This window comes from Octodon degus, unplaced genomic scaffold (genome assembly GCF_000260255.1).
Source record: "Octodon degus isolate 3935 unplaced genomic scaffold, OctDeg1.0 scaffold00065, whole genome shotgun sequence".
Classification (NCBI taxonomy): Eukaryota; Metazoa; Chordata; class Mammalia; order Rodentia; family Octodontidae; genus Octodon; species Octodon degus.
Window position 1 is genome coordinate 11,483,781 of NW_004524641.1, and position 19,375 is coordinate 11,503,155.

Below are 19,375 nucleotides of genomic sequence, written 5' to 3' on the forward strand. Positions count from 1 at the left end.
AATAGTGCTCACATCTAGCATTAAGAGAAGACTGTGTGGGAAATGGTGATTTTTCGTTGTTCATCCAGTTATCCATTCATCAGACATTTACCAAAGAAATCAAAAGACTAGGCTCCAAGAGCTTTGTCATTATAGTAATAATGAAGACACAGCCTTTGCCCTGGCAGGGGAAGCAAAAATGTAAACCAATAACGTGAAAAGTACAGTAATGAGTGCATACATCAGACATGACAGGGAGCCCCAGGAGATGTGCTAAACTCAGCTTGAAGAATCAGAAGAGACTTGACTGAACCTCCCCAAGCAGAATTCCTTCCTGTTCTTCCTTAATTTTTATGGTGGATAAATGTGCAATGGAGAATCATTCATCAAACTAGTCCTTCAAGTAGCAGAGCATAACATGTTCTGGAAAGCAGGCCTGCCTGCGATCACCTCTCCAGTCATGTCACATTGCTGGCTACAGCTGCAGAGCAAGGACCGTCTGTTGCAAACGTGCGTTTTGTACCTTTGCTGAAGAATAGAGGTGATCTGCTTGCAGAAATTCTCTCCATTTTGAGAAAGTTCCTTGAGGCTCTTGTAAGCCTTGTTGTACTAGAGGGGGGAGAAAGAGGAACGGGAGGATCATGAGTGCTTCCAAAGACAGAGCCCCTAGAAATCTCAAATGCTACTGTAATAAATGCCATCGGCAGTGACTACACAGCTGCAGGGATGCATGACTTCTGGATGAGCTCTTAAAGATTAAGTCTTCCCTGTCTGACTGTGAAAATCCTGGAGAACTTCTCAAAACTGAAGTCGATCCATTTTTCTTCCAGGCCAAATGCCAACAACTCACCAGCAGAGTGCATGGGAGTTTAGTTTCCTGTCCCCTTTATCATTCCAAGGAAGGCCAAAGTATGTTCTAACAGACACAGGACCACGCTGTGTCCCCAGCCCAAAACCAGTTCTAACCATTAAGGGGAGGGTACCTGGGCAAGGTGGTGCAATCCCATAATCCCTGTACTCCAGGAGGCAAGTATGGGCCAGACTTCGTAACAGCAATTCAGTGGGTTCCCTGCTTCAAAATGAAAACTACATAAAGGTGGGGAGCTATTTCAGTGGGGAGGCCCTGCCTTAAATCCCAAGCATCACAATAAACAAACAAACACATTTTTTAAATGAAGTGAGTATATTTTTTTGGGTTAAGATACAAAGAAGCAAATGAATAATATATTGAAAATTTGTCCTAGTTTCTCTGGATCTCATTTAACTCTCAAACTAAGAATATTATTACAAACATTTTGGTTCGGCTAGACCTCTATAGAAGTATGAGTGGTCTTTGCGTTATCAACAGTGCCGCAGTGCTTTCTGCAGAATTGGGCGCTGGGTCGATTACGCTGCCTCCGCCCCTCCCCAGATTAGTGGAAAAGGCTGGAGCCTGCCACAGAGGTGAAGTGTGCACTAGCTGTGCCAAGAGTTCATCACTGAACAGGAGACTAACTAAAGGGAGCTCCGCACCGGCAACGAAGTCTCCCCACTATCATTGACCCTTAACCTTGCACGTTTAAAAGAAAAATAGAAGCATGAGAAAACAGCAACAGAATGCCTCCAGAAACCCCCGACTCCCGCAAAGAGCTGATTTGTGGGAGGCTGATGGAGTGGAAACCCAAAGCTAAACAGCTGAAAAAGTATGTTTAAGTAAAGCTTCAGAAATTCATTCATATATGAATTTAGCCTGCAGACAGAAGAATTTAGATAGAGATCTCGTCATTTGAGCTCCACAACATCATTCTGAATGATGCATTTGTATATATAGACGTTGATGACAATTGATTTTACACTAACTTTTTTTTTTTTTTTTTTTTTGGAAATGAGGTTTATGAACTCAGGCCCTTGTGCTTGCCAGGCAAGCGCTTATTCTACCGAGCCATTTCCCCGGCCCCGACAATTGATTTTAAAAGCCCAAAGAAAGACAGCAAATGTCAGTTGATTCTTCAGCTTCTTCAGACACAGAGCAGGTGAATTTGATCGCGGAATCTCCCAAACATACACTCTTATCGTTTTCACCTGGGAAGTACCATAGCCGAGCATTTTTTAAGAAATATCTTTTACTTTATTAAATTTACTTAACAGTGACTGTAACATTGGCTTAAACACTGACTGTATTTTTTTATATTTATTTATTTATTTATTTATTTATTTATGTGTGTGGCCAGCTCAGCCCACCAGGGGGCGGGGCTGGCTGGCATGTGGTGCTGGGGATTGAACCGCGGTCGCTGTGCTTTGCTAAGCTTGTTCTAAGTAGGTGCTTTAGACCACTGAGCCATCTCACCAGCCCCATAGCAGAGCATTTTGAAAATGAGATTTTTCCATAAGATGCCCCAATGCTTTGCAGACTGAGTGCCATGCTATGGGCTCTTTGCTCCTACAAGGAGCCAACCTCTTCCGGGGCTCAGGCATCTTGGTATTTAGTGCAGCACAGTACTGAACCGGCCAAGGGAAGGAAATTCACAGCCCCCGAGCTCTTCTTCGGCAGCGGGCATAGTCACACGTACAAACACCCTCAGGCTCCAGGAGCCTCACACCTCACACACATGATCAGACAGAAGGTGTCGGTCTGGAGAAGAGGAAGGACCTCAAGGGGTGGCCTGGTCTCGGTCCCCACCATGAGGAGTGGAATAGACCAGTAACAGTCTCAGTCTCATTGATGCTAAGCCCTTTTATGAGCTGAACTTCTTTTCTACATTTAATACAGAAAGTTATGATAGGATTTGGGAGACATGCACTACAAATTGAAAATTTTGAAATCCAAAACATTTAAAAATCCAAAAGTTTTTGAGCACTGACCTGGTGCCACAAATAGAAAGTTCCACTCATAATCTGATGTGATGAGTCTCAGTGAAAACACAGCGCAGTGAAAAGGTTGTCTAAAACTAGCTTCGGGCTGTGTGTACAATGTATATATAAATGAACTTTCTGTATACACTTGGGATTCTGTTTCCAAGATATCACATTACGAATATTCAGATACACCAAAATCTGAAAACAACTTCAAATCTTAAATACTTCTAGCCTTATATTTTAGATAAGAAATATGTAACATATAGTAGAAAAGATCTTCACTGAAACTGTCTGGGACACAAAAGAGGGGCTGGTACCAAACTTTCACAAAGAATTTAACTCCTACAGCAGGGTTTGCAAAGTCAAGCTTGGGCAGGTGCCAGGCAGGCACCCGAGTGTGTGTGGGACAAGGCGGGGACCACATGCTGGAGAGGCAGCTGCCAAAGACTTATTCCGGCCCATCTCTGATCAGGGAAGTAGGGCCTGGACGCGATGCTCTTTCAGCTTGTCCAAAAAATGCCAAAAACAGGGCTTCCATCTGATGTGTGACTTTTAAAAATCGTAGCAAACAATTGATGAAGTTTATAACTATCTCTAGTGCAGGCAAAGCACACCTGTGGCTGGCTTCCTTGGTCCTGAAGAGGGGAGTGAGTCTTTCAGGGTCAGGAGAAGAAAATCACTATTTTGCCACCAACCTTTCTGATTTATTATTTATTTATTTATTTTTGTATTTTTAGAGAAGAGTCTACAGGGTATTCAGGGTCTCAAACTAGATTGGACTCATAGTGATCCTCCTGTTTGCAGCCTCCCAAGTGCTGGGATTACAGACATGCACCACCAGTCTTAGTCTCAATTGCCATCTCAGCACGCCTCGGGAGTGGGGCCAGCATGGCAGACCCGGGGATCAAACCCCCAGCCCCTACACCTGCTTGCAGGTGCTTTAATCTGCTGAGCTATTCGGCTGGCCCTTGATTTTATTTTTTTTATTTCCAAGAGAACTAACTTGCCCTCTGTGAAGGATGCAGTACTATGAAAGCCTCCTTCTGTCCCTTCCAGGTATGCTGTTTGACTTCTTGAGAGGGCCTTCAGGAAAGAAAGTTGGTCAGCTTCTTTGGTACCCCTCTGTGACCTAAAGCCTTTTATTTTTTTTCCTGAGACACCTAAGAGGATCCCATTAAACACACCTTGGCATCAGGAGAAGAAATACCTTGTAATAGCCCTTGTAACAGCATCCCCCACCCACACGTATTGAGCCGTGTGGTAAATGCTATCCACAGAGACGTGGGCGAAAGCCTTGTGTGGGATTTCAGTAAAGGTTCCTTCTTCATCCTTTCTGCCTCCTGGACTGAGAGTGATGGGCAGTATGGTAAGGTGGTATTGAGACTCCACAGCAGAAGCTAATGGTGCTGAGCAGAAGGAGCCTGGTTCCTTCGGATTTAAGTGTAAAAGAAATACAGTGGCTTTATTTAACTCTTTCTTAGGGTTTTTGTACTGTGAAGTTTAACATAGTTCTAACTCAAATGCAGTCTTAACTTTTGGTTCTAAATTATGAAATATTTTTATGTTTCATAAAATAATGATACAGAATGATGGTACATATTTTATGATCTGAGTTGGAAAGACATTAACAGTCATTTTGTTCTTCCTTTCAATTTTTTTCTTTTTCTTTTTTTTTTTTTTTTTTGGTCTTTTTGAGACACAGTCTCACTACACAGTTCAGGCTGGCTCTAAGCTCACTTTGGAGCCCAGGCTGGCCTCCAACTTGTAATGATGTTCCTGCCTCAGCCTCCCAAGTGCTAGGATTGCAGGCATGCACCACCACATCTTCTGAGTAATTCTTTTTTTCTTTTCATCTTTTTTTGGCTATTTTGGGGCATTTATTCTTCTATATGGATATTCATTTAATTATAACTTTTAAAATCCCTATTTGAATCCTGATTGTAACTGTATTACATATATATCTGGGAGGTCAGATAGAAAGATTAACTGACCTCTTCCAGCGTAACTGACATCTTCCATGAGCACTAGGGAAGAAGGTGGCGTGAGTGCACACTAACATGGCACGGAAAACGCATGCAGCTGTGATCCTGTTGTTTACCTGGAGATGTACCCTGGCTGGGAGGAGACAGATGAGTCCTGTGTTACTCGTACTGTTTGTGCCTGTTTCTGAGTGAATAAAGCCAGAGTGTGCAGTCACTGGGGCTCTTTGTCATAGGAAGAGCAGAGGTCATATATATATATATATATATGACATTTTATGGTATTTACAGCCCCCATAAAAAGAACACTGTAAGTCCTTTCATTTGTTCAAATCTTTTTTTAGGGGTGGTACCAAGAATTAAATTCAGGATTTCATGCTTGTCAGGCAGGCACTTGTGCAGTTGAGCTATATCCCCGGGCCCAATCTTATTTTATGTTAATACAATTTTATGATTTGCTTTACAGTCCTGTGGCTTTCTTATTTGAGGTTAAGCACTTTTCCCCCAGTGCTGGGGATGGAGCCGGGGTTCTCGTGCGTGCTAGGCAAGTGCTCTACCACTGAACTACACCCTCAAGTCATAAGCTGTGCATTGTTTACGTATTTCCTATGTCTCTCTCCAACTCAGAGTAAAACAGAAATAAAGACTCAACCAAGAAATCCTGGTCACGAAAGGGAGATTTGAATGCTCGCTTGCAGAGTGAGCTTTTCTGCTCTCAAACACAACACAAGGCTAGAGCTGGGGCTGCAAGAAGACAAAGTGGAGACACAGAGTGGGGGACTTGATGTCTTTGTAGGGAGTAATAAGGCAAGGAGCTTCCCCACCAGCAGAGCCTAGTGTGGAAAGAGGGACTAGGAGACCAAGCAGCCGAAAGGAAGGTCCCCACCAGCCCTCCAAATCTGGCATAGCTTGATGCATGGGCAGCAGCCTTGGGGAGAGAAAGGGGGCCTTGGACAGCAGTACTGGAATGGGGCACATAGGAAAGAGCTTGCCTACTTCTAAAGTACAAACGATTACAGCCAGTTCAGAAGTTTTCCATGTTGAGCTGCAGGGGGTCCTGTATGTGCCAAATTTATCTGTCCATCAAAACTCCTGTCCCCAGGGGAGAAGTGTTGGCATGCCAGACCAACTAAATGCCTACAAATCAGTGATGGAAAGCTCAGTCTCCTCCAGCACAGCCTACAGGAGGAGCCTACAGGAAAGTGAACAGTGCCCGTCTCCCCAAGGCGTTCAAGCACCACTTCCTAAGGGAATAGCCGCTTCCACCCATAATCCACCTGCTCCAGAACTACTGGTGCCCAGGCACAAAAATGCCAGGAAGTTTTTCAGTGCATGATGTTGCTATTAATGCTGTGATCAGATAGGAGAAGGCTATTCTGCTTGTAAAAGCCATAGAGAATTTTCGCTTTGACCCTAGGTACAATGTTCCAGGAAGTCCCCAGAAAAACTTGATCAAGATTGAGATAAGGGTGGCATCAATAAATAAAAAGAGCTGCTAAGAATATTTCCATTATCTCAGCATGATTCCTTCATTAGAGTCAATGGTTCAGAGCTTTCACCGTGTACCGTCTGCTCAGACTTGACAATGGAAATTGAAAAGGAGACTCGCATAAATGCCAAAGCAGCCCCAGACTATCTGGCCCCGTGTGTGTGTGTGTGTGTGTGTGTGTGTGTGTGTGTGTGTGTACACCCACATGTGTGTGCAGATGTGCATGCACCTGTGCATGATCAGAAAATCTGGGGCCACATCTGCTTCGAGGGCATGAAGTCTCTTCACTTTGGTGCCCCGATCTGCCCTCATCTCTCCTTTTCTCCTCACACTGATCCACCAGAAAGGATGCCGAAGAGCTTCTACAGGGCACGAGTGGGGAATAACTAAAATTCTGCCTCCTTATTAGGCCCAGAGAGCTGATGAAAGCTTCAACAGCTATGGACAGAAATGTGAGTGGAAACGTTAAGTAACCAAATCCATTAGAGAACCTATCAGAAGCGAATCCCTTTATGAATGGCTAATCAATATAATCACACTAATTTAACTCAGTGTGCTGATAACCAGTTCTGAGCAGAATAGCTGTAGCTGCTTTACCTCCTCTTTCTCCTCCTTCCTCTTTTTCTTATTTTTTCCTCTCTTTTTGGTGTTTTGAGAGAACCTTTGTGGAGCTCTTCTCCTGCACTTTAAAATATCCCATCCCCTACCAAATATTCATTGTAGGGGAAAAATTTAATACTGATTTTACATCTCCATATGAATTTATATAAACATGCTGCATCCTCCCAGGACCACCAGTTATGAGGAAAAAATGTGGTGAGTTTTTTTTCCCCTTACAAATGGAAATTCTAGGCTTGTGGTAGATTATATGGTAGGAAAATTCCAAGCTTGAGCCCCTTTAAAGATTTCCACATAACTGAGTGACAGACATTTTCTACTTAACTAACAAGAAAATGCTTTCATCCAACACCTAAGCAAATTCTGTCTTATAAATATTGTCATAACCAAAACAAACAAACAAAAAACAGTAATCTAGGCAATGAGCACACAAAATGACCAAGCAGATGACTTGAAAATAATTTAAATAGCCTTGCTGCTCTTTCTGACTGTCTGAAGTTTCAGTAATCCAGAAGGTTAAATCCAGTTGTTTCAGAAAAATAGGCTTTTATTCTAGCTGCTAAGAGGCTGGTATGGGAGCTGATTGCTTCGGATAATGGTGATCGTCAGAGTGTTAAGGTACGATAGGCCACTTAGGCTCAGCTGCTGGGGGATGCCTTTCCTGTGTCAGGCATAGTGCTAGAGAGTTTGTGAGTTCTGATTCCTAGGAGGTGGCTTTTAAAGGCACTATTCTTCCACGTAAGGAATTATTTATTTGTCATCTTGTGGCCTTTGGAATCCCCGTGGCAAGCTGTCACAGATTATGAGATAGGTAACATTAAAGAACATAGCTGTGTTCTCCCTTCCTCTCATTTTGCAGATGAGAAAATAAAGTTTTAGGTAACACAGAATAGCACATTCCACATCTCATTTGTGCACACTGGGAATGTGTGACCCATGCGACAGCCACGGCAGACTGAGCCTGCCTTCCCCACCTCTGCGCAGGACCAGAATCTCCAGGGAGCTGTGGACTCTTGCCCAGCATCTTCTGAGCTGGGGCCAGTCACACCTGGCAACCAGGCAGAAATGCAAAGACGGCAAGCCAGGTTGCCATCTGAACCAAGTCACAGCCTGAGGAGCAGCCTGATGAGGAGCAGCCTGATGAGGTTTCACAACACGGGGCTATGGGAGGAGGCCTGAATGTGGAGGCAGACGCTGTCTTTGACTGGTCCCCACCCGGTTACTGAAAGGATGGAAGAAAACAAGAACCTGGCCACTGCTCCTTACTCCCTACTGGCTTTTATGGTGGTGCTTTGTGGGAAAGTGTGGCTCTTCTCTCTCCTTCTTTTCCTTTCATTTCCTTCCATTTCCTTCTCCCTTTGCTCCCTCCCTTCCTTTTCTCTCCCTTCTTCTTCCTCCTCCTCCTCTTCCTTCATTCTCTTTCTCCCCACATGATCCCATGATTAGCTTATTTCATTGGTCTGTAACTTGATCCTGCTTGTTTCCTTGTATGTGGACTAGAGGATGATTTCCCTTGTCATATTTTTTGGCTCAGAGGCTAAGCTCACAGGCATCAAGACCTAGAGCTAGTTTCTTTCCTTTGTAAAAAAAGAAAAACAAACAAACTTTTGGGCCAGGGAAATAACTCAGCGGCATAACCCGTGCCTGGCAAGCACAAGGTCTTGAGTTCTAACCCCAATACCACAAACAAACAAACAAACAAACACTTTCTTTTCAAGATCATCGGTGAAAAGCCTCACACGATATTTTGGCCCTGTTTGTCCTACCACATTGCAATAATAATTTGAAAATAAATACTGATCCAGGCTTTTGAGGTTGAAGCATGACCTAAAGGCAATTTTTAAACTTTTTAGTATCAGGGCCTGCTTTAGTAGTTTGGTGAAACCTCTTTACTTAGAATAATATTTTTAGATGTATAAAACAAAATAACAACAGCAACAAAACCCCCACAGGATTACAAAGGAAGCTGTACTGATATTTATCTATAAAAATATTTTAAAATTGTAATGTGTGCTTTTTATTAACATACTAAATAACAAGTCTTAGGGCTGGGGCAGCACAAGCATCTGCTGGGTAAGTGCAGGGTCCTGAGTTCAATCCCTGGTACCACAAACAAGATCTACACTAAATAACAAGTCTTCAGAATTACCAAAGTTTATGAGACCGATAATAAACAATATTTCTCAATACCTGTAACAACTCTAATCTCATATAAAATATGTCTGCTTTTCATCATTTGCATAGTCACCAAGGTTGCTAGTAGTATTGAGGTTTGCTGCCTGTATTCAGACTGGAAAGAAATTCTAAATTTCAGTTAGAAATTAGTGTCAGCAGCAATGTTTTTCCCAGTTAAATTCATGTAGTCTACTGAGACCCACATATAGTCCACCGCTGCTGACCAAAGTAAGAACTATGGCCAAGATAAAGCAATGAGTTCTGCTCTGTGCAACTCCAGGGATGGACAGGACAGGACAACTTGCAGGTGGTTCAAGCTTTGAGCATTTATAATTACTTCAGGGTTTTGTGAAGCATTCCTTTACAATCTACCCGCTTGTTTTACAAAGTTCCCAAAGTATAACCTCCTCTTCGCAGAGCATTGTTCCCCAAGTACATGCTGGGATTATATCAGGAAATCAACTTGCGCACTTGACGGAGATGAAACAATTGCAAATAAATATTCTGTGACTTTAGAGGATTTGGAAGCCCTGGCTGAGGGATATCCGCCTCCTTGGCTCCTAGATAACTTTGGTGGCAGCAGGCCCGTAGCGATGACCTTCAGTGCTGTGGACAGGACAACAGTCCTTGGGACAATGGTTCCGAATGGTACCAGGAGCTATTCTGCACCCCGGGGTCTGGAAACTGGTGCAGAGTGGAGGCTGCGGGCTGCCTCACGGTTGCTTAAAGGAAACATTTTTCCCAGGTACTGATCTAAAGACAGACTGCGGCCTACAAGGATGTTAGATCATCAGCTCCTTCTTCTTTTCTAAAAATGGAATTGAACCTGGCCTCAGTTCCTCTCTGTTACCTCCTATTACATGGCTTTCTTGGCATTGCCTTTCTTCTTTGGGGATTGTCAGTGCCAGGATTTTGCTTGCATTAATCCCATGTCTAGCCCCTCCGGTGTGGTTCAAAAACTATCATCAGGCAGCAACTGGAGATAAGAGAAGATTTAATAGTTTACCATGGAAGCAAAATCAGGGAGAGAAAGCCAAACCAATAAATAATAAAAGACTTCTTTAAGATATTATCAATAATCCTCTATGAGGAAGAGATTAAAATATAGGTAATAAAAAGAGGAAAGTTTTATTCTGTACAAAACAGACACTGTGTCATCCAGTAACAATCCCACTGAAGTTCGTTTTTACATGAAGCACATCTTGTTCTTGTGTATATAAAAGTAAAATTAGGCAGAGCTGGCCACCCCATGGTTGTTATTAATCTTAGTAGCTATTTATGAGTTCATCTCATTTACATGATCTGATTCTTGAGCTCATTTTTATGGAATTTCCTGTGATTTCCTTACCCTTTTGATAAACAAAAAGAAAACCGACAGTCCCTGGTGATTTTTTTCTTTATGGCTTTCTTACAAACCTCTCTAACACTGGTTTGCTTTTTAAGTAAAATACATGAAAAATGACTATAATCCCTTGCTTTTAGCACTCTTTTGTTAGGATAAGATACCAACACTCCTCAGTCACTTTATCTTTGAAATAGAGATGTCTCTTCATTTTAGCTCCTGTGTCCTTTCTCCACCACTGTACTTGGACTACTGGACCATCTTGTTTCAGGTAGTGCTTCCAGGTGGGGAACAGACCTGCTGGTGAGCCTCTGTGCAGGCTGGACAGAGTGAGGATTCCGTCCTCCCTCTCACAGGGCTCTGGGTCCCTGACTCTAGACAGCACAGGGAAACATGAGGACCCTCCTCCCTGGCCTCGATGCAGCCCCAAGTTGGCTGCAGACGTGCTGCATGTTTTTGTGTGCATTTCACACTCCACAGTGGCACTGCTGGTGTGTGTCTCAAGGCTTTCTTCCAACAGCCACCGTCTGGATCCAAACGTGATATACCGTGCACATTCAAACGTTCTCCATGAATGAGAAGGAAAGATAGCAACCACTGCCATTTCTTAGAAAGGTCCCTGTTTCAAATAGAACCAAAGGAAAACCGCAGATTTTTGTACCACAGCCAATGTCTAAATACGCTTGTTTTCTGAGTGTCTCAAATTTCCAAAGCTAAAGCCATCAGTATATAAACTTACCCCGCCCTCCACAGGCACAAAAACCAGGCCCGAGCTACTCACCGAACAGTCTGCCAGTGGGTCCCTCATGTCCAAGTGCTTTTCACTTCTGTCCTCTCACCTACCCTCCAGTGTTCGTTCGGATGTTGCAATCAGGGCTGGGTGTGTCCTGAACTTCCGGGATTCAAAGGACCTAGGATACGTCAGTCCCTGTCAGACACCAAGAAGGAAGTTTCAGCCCTGGACTTCCACCCAGTTTGTTTCCTGAAAAAGCAGAGAACAGCTTTGGGTCAAGACAGCCAGTGCAGTATGGTGAGAGGGATATCAGCCAACACTTGGAGAGCAGGACACTGTGTCCCGAAGGGCATAGTCTTGAGATGAGGGCTGGCAGCTGTGCGATGTCCTCACAGTCCCGGTGCCCAACTTAGCGAGGGTCTCACGGTCTCTCAACTTGCTGTATACCGTATCTCATGCTTTTTCTGCTTTTCATGGTGCCTTTGAAATTGGCATCTCTTGCTGGTTTCCAGAAGGAATGCTGTCTTGTCCCACCATTCCATAAGGAATGCCTCTTGCAGCAAGCTTCACTGTTCAAGAAAACATGGATGGAGCACCTGCACCTCACTACTCACTGCTCCAGGGCCTTCCTGTCACACCTCTGGATGCTTGCCAAATTAAAATACATCCACCTTGCATCAGTGTCCTTCTCATAGGCTATTTAAGAGCAGCAGGATGTCCTGGCTGAATGCAGATTCACAATTAGAGTGTATTGATTCAGACTCAAGGAGGACAGAAAGAGCGCTGTTTCATTTCTCTCTTACTGCAATCACACAATGTAACAACAGAAAACCCATGATTTTGAATGACATAGAATTTATTCATCCACCGATCTGTAGTTCACTGTTGATTCTTCAGCTGTTTCCTGGACTTATTTATGCAAAAGCAGGCCACAGGCACAGCTCTATGGGTGGACCGCAGCTCGTCTGCGCTGTGCTGGGCAGGTAGCCGGACGTGGGCTGACCGTGTGCTGAGGCAATGGCCCATCAGCCAGTGGCATCGTGCTGCTGTTCCTGATGCTTGTCAGAGGAGCCTAGAGAGTGAGTAGAAGAGCATGGGTTTCCTAACTTGGAGCTGACACCACTGCACTGGCCACCACAGGCCATCCAGATTTCAGGGGGTGGAGCTGAATGCCCCATTGCAAAGGCATCTGTGCAGAGAGGCCTGAGAATCGGCATTAGTGTTCATTCAACACACTGCAGAGGTCAGTCAATATTTACTCTAGAGTGATGAGAGATAAAATAGAAAGACATAGGAGGAGGGGCTACCCTGTCTTCCTCCCCCCGCGCCACAGGCTTTGGACTTCAGCAGAGATCTAGATTAGGGTGAGACCCAAGAGGAACTAAATTCATGAGAGGATCCAGATGTAGATCCAGAAGCCACCGCCGGCCCTCTGACCTCACCTGCCACCTAACAAGCCCTGCCACAGAACCCAGGGGAGAACTCCCCTCCTGGGAGGCAGAGAGCCCAGTGCCCTGTCCAGGGTGTCCCTGGTAGCTGGCTGAGTCACCTTGGCAAGGAGGCCAGTGAGGTCAAAGTGAGTGTGTGTGTCCCAGGGCGTCCCCCAGTCCCAGCCTCTAGGAATGACTTTGGGAGGAGGCAGCCGAGCTGCTGTGTGAGTCACAGGAGCAAAGAGTCTTGTGGCTTTAGAATCCGTACCCCCATGACCTCCTGTTCTCTGCAAGGGGAAAACTAAACACCTGGTGAAGTGTCTCCTTAGGGGAGGTACAGCCATTTCTTTCTTTTCTGAAAAATTTAGTGCCCAAGTATATTTTTCAGCTCTCTGCCCACAAATATGTCGCTCTCCAGAGGAGTCTGGCCAACACATATTCTCAGGCTTCTTGCTGGCCCGGCCTCCAGTGTGACTTCCTGTTTAACTCCTCAGATCCCAACTTCCTCCAGTCTTTGCTCCTACTGGCCTTCCTGGCAGGGTCTCTCTGTGGAAGGAAAACCTGCAGTGGATTCTCTGCTTCTGGCCTGGAAGGAAGCTGCTCCACTGAACTCCACCTGCCCCGTACGGTGCCACCTCCCGGGGAAGCTGAGAGCGGAAGTGTGCCACTATCAATTACTCATAAAACAAATGGATGCCAGTAAGTTAGTAGGAAACAGGAGCCCAAATGTAATAGAAGCTAAGAGCAGTTTAAAATTAACTTTGTGGGGTCGGCCTGACAGCTCAGGGGACTAAAGTGCCTGCTTAGGCAGATGCAGTGGCCAGGGTTCGATCCCCAGCGTGTGGTACTGGCACCACCCCTGGGGCACGCTGAGCTGGCGATTGAGACTGGACGTGGTGGCACGCGCCTGTAATCCCAGCTCTTGGGAGGCCGAAAGCAGGAGGATCACTACAAATCCAATCTATGTAGTGAGACCATGTAGACCCTGTACTAAATACGTAAAAAATAAAATTAACTTTGTGTTAGGCAACTTCTTGTCCATGTGACAAAATATCTGCGAAAAATACTTTAAAGGAAGAACTTTTTCTTTGGTTCATGGTTTTGGAAATTTCAGTCTGTGTTTGGCTAGCTTTATTGGTCTTAGTTTTGCATCAGGGCAGAAGACAGTGGTAGAAGGAAACTGTTTAATTTCATGGCAGCTTACTTAGGGTGGGGAGAGACACCATATATAGCCCCCGAGGTCACACCCCACAGCCCGCTCTTTTCAACCCATCACCTCCCCCTGAGTTTCTGTTACCTCTCTCAGTAATGCCCTCAGACTGTAAGCCCATCAATGGAGGAAGTCATGGAACTTAGACCCCTTGTGATCGAGCCACCTTTCTAAAGTTCCACTGCTTCACTAGTGTCCTGCAACACACAAGCCTTCGGGGAAGGTCTCATGTGCAAACTGTAAGTCCTGGGAAGTTTCTACGGTAGCCCAAATAGGCCAAACAACAAAATGGAAGCAGCATAAACATCTTTAATAGGAACCCAGTTAAATATCTTATGCTATGAGCTCTTACATAGAGAATGTCCCTTGTGTTGGGTAGTGATAAGTACTTCACAAATAGAAACATTTTAAACAAACAGAAAAATCATTTGAAGCAGGTACTTGTTATTTGATCCTTACAGCACCTGTGGAAGACCAAAGTCCAGGACAGTTAAGTGGTTTACCCCAGGTCACACAGCCAGTGTGATCACAGGATTCACCTGACTTCAATGTTCCCTGTTCCCGTGCTGTGCTGTCACTTTAGACAGGGGGCTACAGAACAGCCAAAGGATGAGGTTTGTGTGTAAAAGATCTCATTATATGAACTGATGCAGAAACAGGTTGTAAAAGAACAAACAGGTTCACAAGAAACAGCTTTAAAAGAATGAGTATGATTCTAGTTTGTATCTGGAGAAAAAAAAAAAAAAAAAAGAAGAAGCTGCAGTTGGTGGCATGGGCCTGTCACCCCAGCACTCTGGAAAGCTGAAGTGGGCAGGATCTCAAGTTCGAGTCCAGCTTGGACAATTTAAGAAAACGTAAAATAAAAACTAAATAAATAAAATAAAAAATTTAGAAAGACCTTCAAAAAAAAAAAAGAAAAATGACTGAGGCTGTAGCTCAGTGTGAAGGCCCTGGGTTTACTCCTCAATACAAAGAACTAAAATCTAAGCACATATGTACGGATGACTTTCTAGCTCCTACTCTTCTGTATACTTTCCACATTTGAAACTGCTAGGTTCCATTCTAGAAATAAAAAAGAAGTAGGCAGATGCAGGGGCTGGGGGTTCGATCCCTGGCCTGCTGGGCTGGCCCTGCCCCCCCAGCACATGCTGAGACAGTGATTGAGACTGGGCATGGTGGCACGCACCTGTAATTCCAGTGCTTGGGAGGCTGAAAACCAGGAGGCTCACTACGAGTCTGATCTATGCAGTGAGACCCTCTAGACCCAATACTAAATAAATGAGAAGCAAAAAATGTTAAAGGATAGCACCTACATTCACTTTGCCTTTTTGTTTTTCAGATGAGATCTTGCTGTGTTGCCCCGATTTGCCCTTAAGCTGGTGATGCCCCAGCAGCTGGGACTGAAGGCCTGCTCCCCTTACTCAACTGTTAGCAAGGAGGGGGAATGCCGGCCTCATTGTTTCATGCCTCTAGGGTTTGTAGTAGCTGTTCCTTCTTCTGGAGGTTCTTCTACCTTTCCGCCGGCCTGGTGTACTTTCATCTGTCCCTTGAGTCCAGGGTGTGTCGTTTTGCCCAGACAGAGTACCCTCTGGTCTGTGTACTACTTCTGTGCATTACACGCTCCTTTCTCGATTTCCTCCCCATTGTGTTGAAATTATTTTCATTCTGCCTCCTGCACTACTAAACTGAGATCCTGTTAGCCAGGTGCCTGGACCGAAGTCCTCGATCAATAAATATTTGCTTTTATTTTGTTGACTTAAATACTGAGGAAAGTGACGCCTGTGGCTCATTGCTCCTCCCTGGTGAGGTGGGAGTGTTGCTTAGGGTAGCTCTGTATCCTCAGCTGTCAGGAAGCAGAGTTCAAAATCTGAGACAGAAGACAAGCACGACCTTCTGGGCAGGAACTCTAAAAAGGGAAATGGCTCAAAGCACTTGGGAGGCTGTGACACTGATTTAAAATGGACCTGACAAGCAGGAAACTGAGAAAGACTGAGCCAGAATCCCAAGAGGCCACTTAGAGAACTTTCTTGGAGATGTGTTGGTTTCAAAGATATAAACAGATGAGGAAAAGTCTTGGGACCAAGGAGAAAATCAAAGTGTGCCCTCGTGTTAAGAATAAGTTTGGGAAAGTTGCAGTCATAAGTGAATTGAGTTCTGAAAACTTTGCTAAGAGGATGTGGACCTGTTCAGAGTGAGATGGACATAAGGGGACAGGACAGGACAAAGCTTTGCGGGGCAGTTGGCTTGCCCTTGCTGGCCGCAGCGCACAGCAGCAGCTGGGGTCCTGGAGGGGTGTGGTGACTGACCACAGTGGGGCCACACATCCCAAAGAGGGTGAGCCATGGGCGCTGAGCCTTGATACATCCTGGCACGACACATACTTTCCAGGCAAGCTGCTGCTTCTGAGTCCTGCATGGGATCTAGTCCTTGGCCTGTTGGGGCTGACACAGGGACAGGACCCTTCTCTGCAGCCTTTTGAACTCATGAGAGCAGGGACAGAGAGTACCACCTCTGACATCGCTTCCTCCAGTCACACTTCTCGGAGGAATGCACGGAATCAAATCTCCTTCTGATTCGACTGCCTTTTATTTTTAGTGTCTGCTTGCTACAGTGATTAGTTTCCTTAATTTCCACGTCTCTCCAAAGCTGAAAGATGCATCTCTGAATGCATGGACGTTTTAAAAAATAAATGAAAATGAAAAACCTTTCCCCAGAGCCTCAGGACAGAACAATAAAATCTATCCAAAGTGGCAGCACGAATGAGTATTTTAAATGGTTTTGGAAGCGACATGGAGACACTGACACTGTCACTGCAAGGAGCCAGCTCATTTGTTGCATTGAAGGTAACTTTTACATTCTAATGATGTTGTGACTTTTAAAGTTGCATAAAATAAGCCTTGCACTTCCTACCCCTTCATAAAAATTATCTCATTTTAAGATCTGGACCCATGTAGTCCAAATTAACTATCTATCTATCTATCTATCTATCTATCTATCTATCTATCATCTATCTATGTATCTATCATCTATCTATCATCTATCTATCTATCATCTATCTATCTATCTATCTATCTATCTATCTATCTATCTATCTATCTTGTATGCAGTACACTCAGGTTTCACATTCATTATGCATTCCCAAATCTCATCTTAATTTAAAAACTCCAGGTGTTAATGAAGAAAGTGGATAAAATCAAACAGATTAATTTACATAAAACAAATTAGAGTAAATTTAGTTTTCTTCAATAAGCCCTAGGACATAAAAACTAATGGACAAATAATGAAAGTCATTCTACAGCTGTGATCTATGGCTTTAACTTTCAAAAGAAAAGAATAAAAAATAAGGACATTTTACAAATGCAGATTTTCCTAAATTACATTATATCTTCATCTGATCACCCACATTAATATTCATGTGGTATTACTTACATTTTTCTGAGCTCAGCTGTGATCAGTCTTAGAGAGCTCAGTGAAAGGGTGTATTGGAATGGCTGTGTTAGTCTCCAGGGCAAGTAATGGGCCTGGAATTTTTGCATATGTAAATAAAGTGCTACCCACAGGATTTATTTGCCTTCTCAACCTTGGTCCTCTTGTACCTTATGAATCACTGGTTTAGTTATTTTCCATAAATTATTGCCAGGTTCTAGAAATAGAATCTTAGGGAAAACAAAAGGTCCCAGAATGGTTATTCATTGTGGTTCCTTCTGCAGCAGGACCTGAGGAGCTGGGGTGAGTGTGGAGAGGGGAGAGAACTTTATTTTTCATTCTATTTCCTTTTGCATGTTTGGAATTGTATGTATAGGTCATGCTTTCATTACCGTGTTGGAATATATGGTAATTATTTTTCAAGCCATTGCACACCTTGAGGATTGATGGCACACATATATAAATCCTCTTTACTGGGAACTTAGGCACAGAAAATTGTCTGCTCATAAAACAAACAAACACACACACACACACACACACACACACACAAAACTTGCTCTGCTGTCTTCTTACTCCAACCAACTTCTTACTCTGCTTTTCGTACAGTACTCCTGAAATAGTTCCACCTAAAATCACCTCATCTTTCTAATCCCCCTATGTCATGCTTTACATGACTGGTAAGTTATAGATGCACATTCGGTCATTTTGTTCATTCAGGGACCTCTTATGGAGAATCATCTCTGCTCCAGGCAATGTGAGGAACACAATGATTAACAGGCTCCAAGCTCTTTTCAAGGAGCAGTTTGACGAAGCAAGGTTACATCATGTTATAACAGACTTCCTAAAAGAGGTCTTTACAGAAATGTAATAGGAATTCCAAGGGGGCACCTAGCTCAGCCTGGTTGAAAAATGACAACAGAAAATACTGGTAAGAGATGGTATTAGCGATGGATGCTGGAAACGCACGTGTTAATTGTAGCTACAGAACAGAGCATGTGTTGGTGTCTCCAGAAAATTGTAAACCTCTCAGGAGCATCCTGAGCACACAGCTTTCACAGGACCTTATAGTTGATGAGGCAGGGGAGCTAACAAAGGCCAGACCATGGGAAAGCTTGGGTGCCATTTTTTAACTTTAACCCAATGGTAACCGGAGCCACGTAAAGGCCTTTTCTCCATGCAGAATTTTAAGCACATTGGCGATACTTAGATTTGCACCTTAGATGGATTACTTTGACAGCTGTATAGACGCTGAAGAGAACTGAGATAAGGACCAACAGGAATGGGAGTCTCTTACCAAAAACCAGAAGAAAAATAGTGAGGTCTTCTCAACCATGAAGAGGGAGAAGTAGCATTTTAAATTGGAGCCAGTGAGCTTTTGCTGATGGGTTGAATTGGGTATAGGTCGTGAAGGGAGGAACTCAAAGATGGTATTCTCATTTTAAAAAACAGCTGCAAATTGCACTTGGAACATTTATAGGCTCTTGAAAGCTCCATTAATGTATTGATTCAAAATAATCTCAAAATTACAGACAAGTCGCAGTTTTAGTTTAAAGAATGTTTTCCTAAGCTTCCAACTTCATGCCCCATCCTCCTCTAACACTGCTGTGTACATCGCCTGCACATAAGGATGCTTTCCAACAAATCACAATACAGCCATCCAAGGCAGGAAATTAAAATAGATTCATTGTCACTATCTAATTCTGGGTTCTGCCAATTGTCCTTTGCATTCCGCCTGACAACAGGACCCTGTTTGGGGTTGTGCCCTTCATTCAGTTGTCATGTCTCTTTTGTGTTTTTCTCTCAGGCTCAGTTCATCCATTTTTCCTGGACTTTCCTGCCATTGACTGATTTGAAATTACCAGTTGGTCCTGGGGATGAAGCTCAGTGTCATAGAGCACTTGCATGAGACTCTGGGTTCGATTCCTAGCACTGAAAACAAAATGAGTATTGCTAGCTAATTTTTTAATAGATGTTTTTCAGAGTAGGGTTTATTTAGTATTTACTCATGATTAAAGTTATACATTTTTGGCAAGAATATCACCAAAATAATGCTTTATACTTAAACAATTTTTACAAATCTTTTATTCATTCATTTATTTGGTACAGGCTCTCACTATGCAGCTCAAATCTATAGTGCTCCTCCTGTATCAGCCTCCCCA

General features: G+C 43.8%; 1 protein-coding gene across 3 annotated transcripts in view; it reads right to left on the reverse strand.

The window, feature by feature from the left end:
* Positions 1-12,166, reverse strand: part of Nostrin (nitric oxide synthase trafficking) — a 64,137-nt gene extending 51,971 nt beyond the window's left edge. The window contains exons 1-2 of one of the 3 annotated variants that reach the window (XM_004634781.2): positions 11,199-12,166; positions 503-588 (exon numbers count right to left, since the gene is read on the reverse strand). In XM_004634781.2, the coding sequence (XP_004634838.1) occupies positions 503-588; positions 11,199-11,225 (113 nt within the window). In that variant the 5' untranslated portion in view covers positions 11,226-12,166. Of the gene's footprint in view, positions 1-502; positions 590-11,198 lie in introns of those variants that run through there. The other 2 variants (XM_023719136.1, XM_023719138.1) reach the window with 2 other exon arrangements.
* Between the last annotated feature and the right edge of the window lie 7,209 nt (positions 12,167-19,375).